The sequence below is a fragment of the Eubalaena glacialis genome, chromosome 12 (assembly GCF_028564815.1).
Source record: "Eubalaena glacialis isolate mEubGla1 chromosome 12, mEubGla1.1.hap2.+ XY, whole genome shotgun sequence".
Lineage (NCBI taxonomy): Eukaryota > Metazoa > Chordata > Mammalia > Artiodactyla > Balaenidae > Eubalaena > Eubalaena glacialis.
Genome location: NC_083727.1, coordinates 2,819,607 through 2,833,203, shown reverse-complemented (window position 1 = coordinate 2,833,203; position 13,597 = coordinate 2,819,607). Strand labels below are relative to the sequence as shown.

Sequence of the window (13,597 nt, the reverse complement as noted above, 5' to 3'; positions counted from 1 at the left end):
CAGGCTCTGGGTTGGCGGCCTGTGCCCCCTGCTCCGTCCAAAGTGGGCCTCTGGCTGCTGTGCGTCTCTCGCCCTGTTTGGTGGTCACATGCCGGCAACAAAGTGAGACCCAGCGTGGTTCTCAGCAAGAGACGCCGCGGCGGCGTGCGTGCTGAGGCTGTGCTGTGACTTACACGTACGGCTGCTCCTTCTGGCTCCTCCTCCTCCTCCTGGCACGTGGAGCCCAGGTCTTAGGATGGCAGATAAAATCCTCTTACCCCATGAACACAGATGGCTTCCAACCACAGGGTGTCATGAATGAAAGCCCACCTGGAAACAGGGGGTCGGTCACCTGTTGGTGGAGAGTGACGAAAACCTCTGGGGTTGGTTTCCTGGGCCCCTGCGCCTGCTTCTCACGGGGATGGAGCTGGCTGGGGAGGGGACCCCACTCAGGCGAAGTCTACAGCACGTGTGTGGGAAACGACACTCAGAAGAGGACGATCGTTTTTGTGCCTTAGTTTCACCCAAGTTCAAAACATGCGCCGCGTGGAGGACGTGCAGTCATTTCAGTGCTAGAGCGTGAGGGAAATGCACTTTCACTCTCTATCACGTCCAAGGCTCTAAGCGGAGGCTTGCGTGAAACTCACTTTCTTCTTTAGATGAACTGAATGCTCGGGTGGCACAGGACCCAGTGTTGGAGCTCTGCCCGCCCGACCCCCTGCCGCCCCTTCACTGCAGTGGAAGATGGTCGTGGTGCCCGTGCTTCTCTGTCTCGGTTTTAAACCCACTGCCAGGCTCTGACGACATCGGCGCCCGGGACCGTGAGCCCCATGACACACGTTGTTCAACAAGGAAAAACCCAAGCTTCCTTTTTTTTTTTTTAATAAATTTATTTACTTTTTGTTTATTTTTGGCTGCGTTGGGTCTTCGTTGCTGCGCACGGGCTTTCTCTAGTTGCGGCGAGTGGGGGCTACTCTTCACTGTTGTGCGCGGGCTTCTCATGGCGGTGGCTTCTCTTGTTGCAGAGCAAAGGCTCTAGGCGTGCAGGCTTCAGTAGTTGTGGCACGTGGGCTCAGTAGTTGTCGCTCGTGAGCTCAGTAGTTGCGGCACGCGGGCTCTAGAGTGCAGGCTCAGTAGCTGTGGTGCACGGGCTTAGTTGCTCCGCGGCATGTGGGATCTTCCCGGACCAGGGCTCGAACCCGTGCCCCCTGCATTGGCAGGCAGATTCTCAACCACTGCGCCACCAGGGAAGTCCCAGCTTCCTTTCTTGACACAACTTTCCTCCTTTTGTTACTAAAGTTCTAGCTAGGACACTGGGATTACTTCTGTTATTGACAGAAGCCAACACACAATGCATCCTTCTAGAGGAGATTTTTTTAAAGGCTCATTCAGTGGGTGGTGGAGGGGATGCCTTAACATGTGGACGCCTAGGCAGCCGCGGGGCACATCCTTACGCTGCCTGGATCACACGTTGACCAACAGGGTTTTAGGACCGTCTCTGCCCCAGCTGCCTGCCGGGCCATTCAATCCCTGGGCTGCGATCCCTTTGCAATTTGAGAAGGTTAAAATCATTAGTGGTTTTTTAAAAAGTTAGTGGTAGATTCATTTTTTTCAAATAAAATTTCATGATAAAGGAGATGTATTTTTAGCATAAATCTCAATAGAATAGGATGCAAGATAAACAAGAAAGAGGAAGCCTTTTCTCTATGCCGACGGCCCAGAGCAGGGGGAGGAGGGAGCAGTTATGGGACCAGAGGGGCGGCTGCACGAACGGGGCATCCACAGGGGCTGGAGGCTCTACCCTCCTCCCTCCTGTGGTGTCCACCCCGGCAGAACCGACTGGAAGCCAGAGGGCAGGCAGGGTGGGGTGATGGGGTCCCTAGCGGGCATGGAGGAGAGGGTGGGTGCCTGCCTGGAAGGGAGGCCCCCGGGGAGTGGAGCAGAGCACAGGCTCCTGCACCTGCCCAGCCGGCCGCTACCTTTCCTATAGTCTGGGCAACGTGGGACCGACACACAGCAGCAAGTTCTGTTCAGACCCAGCGTTTTTATCCTGATTGTTGTCAGCAAAGGCTGGCAGCTTTTATCCACAAATCTTTTTCTGGGATTTTTTTGGGAGAAAGGTCAGGAAGAAGAGACACAGAGCAGTGAGGTGTGATGACTGGTCCCTGAGCACAAAGCCCAGGTCCGTGGAGTACAGCAGAGCCTGGCGGGGGGGGGGTGGTGGGGGGCCGGTGGTTTGAGCACATCGTTCAGACGCATCCAGGAAGGAATTTCTTCTCCGTGGGGTCCGTTTCTTGGGATTGCTGTTGTGGGACTGGCTTCTAGTTCAAGCGAGCCCAGGTTAATCGAGTCCCTTATTTTGAGAACAGTATTGTTTTATAATCTTGCTTATGCAGCAAAACCGAGGGAGGCATTCTCAGCAAGCATGTTCACCCGCAAGGCCTCCTCTCTCTGTGCCGATGCTCAAATGATGCTGACGGACCACAAGCAGGGACGAACGGTGGATCTGTCCTCGCCTGCAGCAGGAGGCCACCCACAGGTCAGCACCCAACGGGGCTAGCAAACCAGACTCTCACGGGGCTGCTGTTTGACAAGCTGTATATTTCCATAGTCCGTGAAGCAAGTCTGGCCCCAACAAAGGATGGCAGACCACGTGATTCTCCTCAGCAGGTGAAGCGTGCAGGTGGGTATTGGTACATCCTTATTCCTGGTGGCTGAAGGCGGGGGCAGGATTGGTCCAGACTTCACTGCCATCCACACGCTCTCCCCTCTCCCTTTTGGTCTCTGCGTTTCCCCATCTTCCTCTTCCCCATCTCTCTCCAGCACAGGCTCCCCTCCTGGACACTGAATGGCGTGGGGCTTCGAGAGGGGGCCTGAGCTCACAGGCTGGCCGAACACCCTCTGGAGGCGGGCGTTTCTGCTGACGTGTCGAGAGGATCGATACACTTGACAGGAGAGGAGTAGAGCACGGAACCCCTTGTAAAATTCAACAGATACCCTCTCCTGTTCAATTACTTTAAACAAATGACACAGAGAAAGGACTCCAAGTTTTCTTGCCGGAAAAAATTAAAATTTCCATGCCAATCAGTTTTCCTTCTAAAAATAAGCTCTATTCACGTCAGGCATCTGTCAATTCCATTGCTTTTTCTGGTTGACAAATTACATACACAGTAGGAAAATGAGCCCAGAAAACGCGATGTAATTGTCAATGGTCTGCTGTGAATACAAATTGGGGCTCCTTCTGGAGAAAGCCAGCCCAGCTTCAGCCTTGAGTGTATCAGCCACACTTCACTAGAATTAAGAACTGCATGACACAGACTCTTGTACAATTTCAAGGATCTCGCTTTATTTTTACCTGATTCTATTGCTACTTTAATAACACAAAAATCTGCTCCTGAAAGGACACGCAGCTGTGCTTCCCTCCAGGAAAACGTGGCCATGGCCGGTGACATCCATCCATCCCTGAGTGAGCCTCTCAGACAAAGAAGGGGGAAAACGTGCAAGTGGAGCTTTGAATGAAAAGGAGCGTGTGTCTGTATGTTGGAAGATGAAACAGGCCAACAGGAAAGGCTACAGAGACACAAAAGCTCCCTTAGTTTCTGATTCTTCAGTGACATTCCCCTTTTTGCTATGGCTTCTGGTTCTGTGATCAGTAAAATCCCTACATGGCTGGATTGTGAGTTCCCTGAGAACAGGTTTGTTTTTGCCTGGAACCTAGCACTGCGTCTGCCTCGGAAAAAGCGTTAATGAAAAATTTGTAAAAACGAATGAAAGGAACTGGTCACTGAACAGGGAGTCCCTGCAGAATGAAATGCGTTCTACAGGCAAGAAGTGTTCTATGGAGCAGTCGTACTGCCCACTCGGACAATGAAAAAGCCAAAGAAAGGGATGAGGTGATTTCCAATTTGAAGAAAAGCTCCTGATTGATATTTCTCTCGCTTTTCTTTTTTTCTTTGGCTGCACCACTCAGCTTGTGGGATCTTAGTTCCTCGAGCAGGCACTGAACCCAGGTCCCGGCAGTGAAAGCGCGGAGTCCTAACCACTGGACCACCAGGGAACTCCCGATATTTTTCTCTCTTAAATAACATTGGTCCTCGACACCACCAAGCACCATAACGGGGGTGTGGAGACAGGAAATGAGCTGCGAAGCATGTCAGGGGTCACAAAAGCCCTAAAGAAGGTACTGAAGGCAAGGAGGACGGGGAGGACCACATCGTGGTCAGAGAGATCAGCCCCCAGGCTGGGGAGGAAACTTCTGGGCTCAGGGAAGAGTGTATCGCCCTTGTGGGAGTGAGCTGGGGACAGAGGAGGGGCCTGAGGAGCTCCAGGAACGGGGCTCTGGGGCCCTGCTGGCCACTGCAAGGATCTGGGCTCCATCTGAGCGAGACGGACACCACTGGAGAGGGGGCTTTGTGCAAGTGGCAGTGTCTAGAATACGCACCTGATCGTGTCAAGCCACAAAGACCTAAAACCGAAATAAAAATGAAACCTTGTGCAATTTTTGTAAAGTGAGTACAGAACCTTTCATGAAATAAGAATATTAACTATCTTTTCCTTCCAAATACACCTCTCCCCTTTGAATCCTACTCTACCACAGTTACTTTCTGCAGTTCAACATTGATTCCATTTCAGTCTTATTTTAAATGACAGGTGCATTAATGCCTTGGCATCTATGCAGCATCATGTCATGCTTATTTCAAAGTCCTATACACTTTCACCTCCTACCACTAGCCTCTGGGGCTGGCTATGAAGACAAAGGTGGACTTGAGTTTCACATCAGGCTCCTGAGCTATTTGGTCCCGTGGAAATAGCTCCGAGATCTTAGAAAGCAGGGCACATCTGTTCACTGGGATGTGTCTGAGAGAACGTCACGGTTTCTCTCATTCAGCCATCCTAGCCCAAGGCAGGTGCGCTGGGAGGACACCCCCAGCAGGTGGAGGAGGGCGTCAGCATCCTGTCCTCTGAGGCCAGATTCTCCCGGTGGAGGATCCCGGGCAGCCTGGTGGTGTTTTGCCACAGCAGAAGGGAGGGACCAAGCCTAGGGACCCAGGCTCTGAGTGAACCCACACTTACTGAGTCGCTATTCCGTGTAGGCACTGCCCTAAAGGTTTTGTTAAGTGGTAGCTAGAATTGGTCTCACTAATTTAGGACCTGCGCATAAATATACAGCTGAGAGCAAATGCAAAACCAGCAATCTTGTTGCCTGGGAATATACTGGGGTAGGTTGGTTTAAGTATATCGGTTAAGTTGAACTTAAATGCAGTTAATATGATGACAGAATAATTATTGTGCAAAATTAGGTGCTTATAAGACAGACATAGACTTAAAGCAAAACACAATGATATTTCCAAGAATGTGAGACCCGCTGTATCCCGTACTCTTGAGTTCGGAGGCTGACCGTTAAGGGCTGGCACTGCCGTCCCCTCAGAAGGACCGCACTTGGATTCCTGCCCCTGCACAGAGGGTGGGAGCCGCTGTGCTCTTGGTCCATTACCTTCCTGCTGCCAAAACAGTAAGCAGAGGCTCAACAGAGAGGGAAAACCCTACCTCATCTCCGGATACCAGCTGCTGGAACTTATCTACATAAGATACCCCTTTAACTCTATGCTTTCGGCTGGGGTTCCCAACCTCAGCACCCAGACGTTTTGGCTGGGTGAGTCTCTGGGGTGTGTGGGCGGGTGTCCTATGCAGGAGGCAGGGCAGCACCCTGGCCTCTGTACACCACGTACCAGGAGCGACTCCCGCCCCAGGTGTGACAATCAGAAGGTGTCCAGACACTGCCAGCGTCCCCGGGGCGGGGGGCAAAATCACCCCGATGCGACGGCCTCAGGCAAAGCCCGTGTATTCGGGCCACAGTCCTACAGTCTGCTGGGGACTTGCTCTCTCCCTGCTGCTCTGTACTCAGTGGGGGAAGTTCCCGAACCCTCCCCGTAGCTGGATGGAGGCCCCGACGGGATTGTCTCTCGAAATGAAACAGACACCGTTTTCCATCCAAGAATCTGCAGAGCTGGGTTTGCGAACTGTGGTGGCCCAGAGAGGTGATGCTAAACTCTAGTGGCTGAATCTCAACGGGGCTTTTGCGGAGCTGAGATCCACTCTCAGCCAAGTCACTGAACGGCACCCTTGGTTCTGTGTCATATTCGAGAACACGCTGAGCCGTGCGGTTCCTTAGTTCCTCCATCAGTAAGTGGGGTACTGCTGCCCATCAAGATACAGAGTAGCAAAAAGCCCGAACACATTTCAGTTCCGTTGTACCCGGAACGCGCTGGAAAGGGAACAGAAGAGCGGCCCGAGGTGGGCTACAGCAGTTTGGGTAGCGAACGGTCTCACTCCGAACGCTCTCTGCCATGGCACTCCTGCCAGCTCTTCCGTCTTTGAAGGAACTCTGCCCTCGGATGGATGAACCGACCCGCAGCGAGCGGCTTAAAACGTTCCCCGAAACAGCCCTGGGTCCCGGGGCACTCATCTCACTGGAAAGTCGCTGCCTCTTCCTGTGCTTGGGTAATTCAAGCATCTTCCAGACAATGAATTATGACCCACCAGAGTCTCGGAGAGGATGAGGGAAATCCCTGTAGCGTCCACCTGCCCAGTTCACCCAGGGAACTTCAAGGCTTGTAAAGCAGAAACAGGACGCCTGGCTCTTTCTTTCTCCATCAGTTGCAGCCACAGCTCCTGGCTTTGTTGCCAGAGAGGCCGGGGCTGAAATTCCCCAGAAATTCCCATCATGGGGTCTGATCTTTGGGGATCGAGTTATAAGCCACTTGTTGACAAAGCTGATTCAGGTGGTGTCTTCTTGTGAGAGCTGGATATGGAGACGTAAGACACGATTTCCTTTGTCTGGGGATTTATCTTCAGACACCTCCCAGTATCAGGCTGTTTTCTAGAAAGGCATCAGGGTCAGCGAGCTTGCCAAACACTAGACGGGTTTCTCTGCACTCAATGGAAGCCGCAATTGTTTCTAGGACTGCTGCTGGTCACCTGATAAACTGTCTAAAGAAATTCTGCGAGAAATGACACATGCAGAAAGAATTTTAAGATGCCTATGCACGCTTATGAAGTATGTGAAATATATTTAAAGTAAAAATGAAATTCTCTCGTCTGAGGCAGGACTAGGGTCTCCTCTCCACCATTGGCTCGTCTGGATACGGGAATGGCATCATCCGAGCTCCCCTACAAACTCTCCCAAGGGTGGGGAAAAATAAAATTCCTCAACGATCCAAATCCCGAAATACATCAGACCCACACGCCAGTGGCTCCACTACAGTCTCAAGCCCCCTCTCCCAGGAATTTAAAATCGTGCGATGTTTCCTTCCGTCACCCGTTCCTCAGCGTGTTCGAGGCACTGGGCAGGCTGATGACCATGGACCCAAAGGACCCACACACTGAGCCTTCCTCCAATGTAAACATTCTTTTTTGTTTGAGGAATTCAAGATAAACTTGCCAAAAAGCCACAAATTCCCAACCCAAACTAAACCAACGGGCCTGCGTTTTTTGGGGCTGGTGACGTTTTTGACGGGGCAGAGCATTTCCTCAGGGCCAGAAGCATTGGGCAGACATCCCAGCGAGCACGAGGGTGTATCTGCTTTCACAGAGCGGCCATGGAGCTGTGGGTGAGGTGGAACGAGGCCATCGCCTCATCGCCACTGTTTTGAACAATTTTCTCAGAGCTTAGGAAAATCACAACGGACGGAATGACTCCTCTTACACAGCTGCCTGCTGGACAGGCTCCATGGGTCCCCAAAAGTTCTTTGAAGAGCAGGGTAGTGTCATGTGCTCCAGATGAGTTTGGGATAAGCCAGGATGGTCTGGTCACCATGACACCACCGGCCGCACCTGGGTCCTCAAGCGCCTCCAGGTCAGCTGAGTGGGTGAGTGGTGGACAGACCAGCTCTCGCTCCCTTGGACGGAGAATGTACAATTTATGCTTTTTACAAAAATTAGATTATGACTTTAGCAGAACGCTTCAGCTTTCATCCACATTTTACGCACCAGGAAACGCAAGAAACTGGTATCTTGGATTTCCAGATCAAATATTTAATTTAGCAACGATTACAGAAGCCAAAGGCAGGATGGAGAGAGTGCCAAACTGGGCTGTAGTTGTTATTCTTTTTTATGTATTTATTTATTTATTTAGGCTGCACTGGGTCTTAGTTGCGCCATGCGGGATCTTTTAGTTTTGGCATGCGGGCTTCTTCGTTGCGGCATGCATGTGGGATCTAGTTCCGCGACCAGGGATCAAACCCCGGCCCCCTGCATTGGGAGCGCAGAGTCTTACCCACTGGACCATCAGAGAAGTTCCCTGTTACTACTGTTTTCTGTTCTTGATGATTCAGGGTAAAACTACCAGCTCTCTCCTTAAGGTTTTGCAAATATTACAAAATATTTGCTTCTATTTATTTCTTTGATTTAAGTTTTGGTGACTGTAGCTTCCTTTCCCTTCTCCTTTCCTCCTTCCCTCCCTCCCTCCTTCTTCCCCTCCTTCCCCAAATGCTCTGCCTGGCCCCCAACTCTACATTTTCCAAAATGCTGAGTGCCCAGAGCTTTTGTTCCAGCATGTTTTATGTAGAAAGTTACTAAAGGTGGTCAGTACCTACACGTTGGCTGGAGCAGAACATATTCATGATTTGCAAAATAGTTTTTCAACGGGTGGCCTAATATCAAAGCCAATGGAACGGCCCCGCATCAGAGCTTAGAAGAGGCCGAGGGAGAGTGTCTGTGAGGCTGGGTGTGCCCGCCGGGGCCTGGGGCCCGGGCAGCTGCAGATGCGGCCGCCGCGTGCCCCGCTCTTACCTTCACGGCATACTCGGCGTCTGTGGCCATGTGCACACAGCGCTTGCATACGGAGTAGGCGCCCACCCCGATGTCCTCCTTGACCTCATAGCCATCGGTGAAGCGGGTGTTGTTCCCGTGTAACTGCTGCAGAGAGAGCGGGCGGGCAGAGAGCGCGATCAGAGGCCTCTCGTGCAAGGGCACCGAACGCGGTGCAAAGGAGGCTTCAGCCCTTGCACGTGGGGACACGGAGGCCAGGAGGTGGTGGCGTCCTCGGACCACAGTCACGGAGCTAGCTGGCAGTGGTTCCAGATCTCAACCTAGCTTCCCCATCTGTCGGGTCAGGACCCTGTTCTCAGACGCCCAGCACCCTGTGTCGGCTGACCTGCCTGCTTCCCACAAAGGTCCGAGAGAGGTGAGAGGTCAGACGTCCCTGAGACCGGGTGCAGCTCTGACGCTGGTGTCCGGAGCGGTCCGGATGCTGACATCTGATTGGGAATCTGACCCCCCGACGCCCCCTCGCCATCCTCACCCGACATGATCCCTTCTGAGATTCTCTACCTCTGCTCATATTTATACGGTGTAAAACTCCTCATAAAAATAGCACCTTCACTGACCCCCCCAAAGACTACATTTCGTGATGGGAACTGGTGCCCACAAACCCAGCCACTCTCTTGCGGTGCTGGCTCGACTCTGCACAGCAGAGACCCCCAAGCGTGACCCCTGCCGGGGCTCCTGCCACAGACACACCACGATGACATCCTTCTCAGGACTCTGTCTTGAGGACGAACGTGAAGCACGGCTCAGATCACCGTCTCGATGACCCCGGGGAGGTGGGGGCAGGGGCTCGTGAAGGAAGTGAACCCCAACTCGGCTGAGACGGCTCTCAGGCCACGGGTCCCCTCAGTGCGGCCACCTCCTCGCCCCGACCTGCTGGGGGCGAGCGGAGTCGGGCTCTACGGGACCCCCTGCACGACGGGGGGCTGATTACCTGCACGATGGGGTGAACTGTGGCTTTGTGCAGGTCTTGCTGCGAGGGCTCCTGGGCCAGGCTGGAGGCCACAAAACTGAATCCTCTAAACAGATGATGAGCGTTGGCGCTGGGGGGGACGCCAGGTGAGTCTGCAGGTAACAACCAGAGAGTCAACAGCCACGACGTGGGGAGGTAACCCTGTGGGTGTGTGATGTGTGCGTGTGTGTGTGGTGTGTGTCAGGTGTGTGTGTGCATGTGTCAGGTTGTGCACGTGTGTGTGTTCGGTGTGTGTCAGGTGTGAGGTGTGTGTGTGCATGTGTGTGCGCACATGTGCATCTCTGTGGTGTGTGCATGTGTGTGTGGGTCAGGTGTGAGGTGTGCGTATGTGCATGTGTGTGTGTCAGGTGTGTGTGAGGTGTGCATGTGTTAGGTGTGTGCATGTGTGCGTGGTGTGTGTGCATGTATGTGTGCACATGTGCATCTGTGTGGTGTTCATGTGTGCGCATGTGTGTCAGATGTGTGTGAGGTGTGCATGTGTGTGTGGTGTGTGTCAGGTGTGTGTGCCAGGTTGTGCACGTGTGTGTTCGGTGTGTGTGCACGTGTGTGTTTGGTGTGTGTGTCAGGTGTGAGGTGTGTGTGTCAGGTTGTGCACATGTGTGTGTTCGGTGTGTGTGTCAGGTGCATGCACACGTGTTTGGTGTGTGTGTGTGTCAGGTGTGAGGTGTGTGTATGTGTGTGTCAGGTTGTGCACGTGTGTGTGTCAGGTGCATGCACACGTGTTTGGTGTGTGTGTGTCAGGTGTGAGGTGTGTGTATGTGTGTCAGGTTGTGCACGTGTGTGTGTCAGGTGCATGCACACGTGTTTGGTGTGTGTGTCAGGTGTGAGGTGTATGTGTGTGTCAGGTTGTGCACGTGTGTTCGGTGTGTCAGGTGTGTGCGCACGTGTTTGGTGTGTGCCAGGTGTGTGTGCGTGTGTGCACATGTGCATCTGTGTGATGTGTGCGTGTGTCAGCTGTGTGTGTCAGGTGTGAGGTGTGTGTGTGGTGAGTGTGTGTGTTGGAGAACGAGGTGAAACGGAGATTAGACAGGCTGAACCATATGAAACCACACTTTATTCTGGGTGGTGCCAGTGGTTTGATACACGGCAAAAATACCCAGAACAAAAACGTGAGGGTAATCACTGATCATCACTTACTAGATATTCATTCTCAGCGGCAACCCTCTGCCCTGCACACTCCAGACCGAGCCCAGAGCCACCAGCAACCTCGGGGTGGGCTGTCACTCCTGGGCCAGGGCAGAGGAGGCCACCCTCTGAGTTTCTCAGGTCAGCAGGAACCGGGCACAGGGACGCAGGCCCGGGCATTGGTGCCTCTTCTGTCCCCCCTGCCCCAGGCCTGAGGAGCTCGAGGGCAGCACGCAGGGTACTCTGCTCCCAGGGACCCTCAGGGAGCCCTTCAACCGTGACCCCTCTAAGCTCTGTCGATTTGTTTGAAGGCTTGACCGCTGTCGAGATGGGTCCCAGTTCAAGTTTATCATTAAGGAAAACAAAAGGATAAAAGATTGGTGGAGAGAAAATATTTGCATCATGTACAACAGACAAGGGACCAAACTCTCTACCATGCAAAGAGCTCCCAGAGATCAATGAGAAAAAAGGAACAAGCCCAGAAGAAAAATGGGGGCAGGACTCAGATACCGACTGCTCTCCTACCTGAGAAGGTGGTCAGTCCCTCTAATGGGGGCACGTACACATTTAACCGGGGTAACACTTTGCCTAACAAATTAGCAAAATGTAAAGTAACCAGTTGCATGTAGGTTTGGCTGGGGCTGGACATTGCGGTGGTAGGTGGGAGCCTAAGCTGGCATAATCTTTGCAAGGTAGAAGTGGAGTTATCTACCAAAGTATAAAATACACCTGTCTTTTGAAGAGCAACTCGACTTCTATGAATTTATCCGACAGAATTACTTTCAAAAGTGCTTAGAAATAAATGTAGAAAATGTTTGTCTTGGTGTAGATATATACTGATACGATGGCATATTACTCAGCCTTTAAAAAGAATAAAATAATGCCATTTGCAGCTACATGGTGGACCTAGAGATGATCATACTAAGCGAAGTAAGAAGGAGAAAGACAAATACCATATGACGTCACCTGTATGTGGCATCTAAAATACGACACAAATGACCTTATCTACGAAACAGAAACAGACTCACAGACATAGAGAACAGACTTACGTTTGCCAAGGGGAAGGAGGGGTGGGGAACAGAATTACTGGGAGTCTGGGGTTAGCAGATGCAAACTATAATACGTAGAATGGATAAACAACAAGGTCCTACTGTAGAGCACGGGGAACTCTATTCAATATCCTGTGATAAACCATAATGGAAAAGAACATGAAAAAGAATACATACATATGTATAGCTGAGTAACTTTGCTGTACAGCAGAAATTAACACAACATTGTAAATCAACTATACGTCAATAAAATTTAAAAACAAAATGTGATCTTTAAAAACTTTAAAAAAAGAGAAAAAAGAAAATGTTTGTCTTAGCAATATTTGTAATAGCAAAACAAACAAACAAACAAAAAAAAACTGGAGACAACCTGAATATTCACCACTGAGGAAACCATGCGCAAGACCAACAACGTTCATGGGTGCAGGTCGCACTAGTCACACTAGTGTTGTTGCAGGTCACACTAGTAAGACTACGATACCCAGGATGAGACATGGCTGTGCGAACTGACACAATAGTCTGTCAAGTCAAAAAAGAGAAAACAAGCTGTAGAACGTACACACTGTAGGAAAATTTTTAAAAAAATTTTTTTAAACTTGTTTTTTAACATCTTTATTGGAGTGTAATTGCTTTACAATGGTGTGTTAGTTTCTGCTGTATAACAAAGTGAAATCAGCTATATATGTACTAAAACACATTACAATAAACTCATAAGCAATATATAACAATATGATAACATAAATTCTATCACTTAGGCATTATATATATATAAATCTATAATACTACATAAAGTATATAATGTGGATTTGAATTTTTCTTACAATGTACATATGTAAGATTTAAATCCATATTATATAGAAAGCTCTGGCGAGTGGGACTGGAAAGGCCACAGGAGTGGGTGTTTGCTTTTCTACTTTTTACCTTTTTACTTGGTCTTGATACTTTACTTTGACGTGGAAACAATACACTAAAGCTTTCATGGTAGAGCAGGTGGTGGGGGGCTTGGAGGGGTGAGCTGATGCAGAAAATGTGGGTTTTATTCCTGAGCATTTTATTTTGAGGGAAAGGCGATTGGGGCGCTCCTTCCACACCCGGGAGCTACACCACGAGCTGCGTGACATGGGATCTCTCCCTGCAGATGAGCGGCCGACCCGGTGGCCCACACGGCTCTTCCAGGGAGACCTTGCCGGGTGACAGGGGGCTTCACGTGCCTGGCCCACCGCACCTTCAGCATCTTGGACCACGAGGGAGAGGACTCGGGTCTCAGCCCCGTACCTGTTACCTCGCAAAGCGCTCCAGTGTCACCCCGGAGTTAATGAGATCAGAGCTGACTGTGTTTGGAAATAAGCTGCTAGGCTAGAGAAGCTTAATTAAAAAGCACGAGGCTCGGCTGAGTCGTTTTTAGAATTTGGAAATTATGCACCGCAGGACAGCAGAGGCAGCAAGTGTGCTCTGAAGATGCTGGGCTTTGCTCCCAGGCTGGCTTCGCGCTTTGCCTTTCTTTGCCCTGCAGAGAACTCTGGCTTTGAGGTCTGCCTGCTCTTAAAAATCCCCCAGGCTACCGTGTCCTGCCCTAGGTCTGCACCAAGCACAGGGATACAGCATCGATTCAGCCACCGTCAAGCCCTGAGGCGCGGGTTTTAGA

At 51.1% G+C, this 13,597-nt stretch overlaps 1 protein-coding gene across 2 annotated transcripts in view; it reads right to left on the bottom strand.

Annotated features, from left to right (window-relative positions):
- RPS6KA2 (ribosomal protein S6 kinase A2) overlaps positions 1-13,597 on the bottom strand; it is a 296,626-nt gene that overhangs the window by 15,036 nt on the left and 267,993 nt on the right. For both annotated transcript variants that reach the window (XM_061207550.1, XM_061207549.1), the window contains exons 13-14: positions 9,740-9,870; positions 8,770-8,895 (exon numbers count right to left, since the gene is read on the bottom strand). In XM_061207550.1, coding sequence (XP_061063533.1) covers positions 8,770-8,895; positions 9,740-9,870 — 257 coding nt within the window. The remainder of the gene's footprint in view (positions 1-8,769; positions 8,896-9,739; positions 9,871-13,597) is intronic.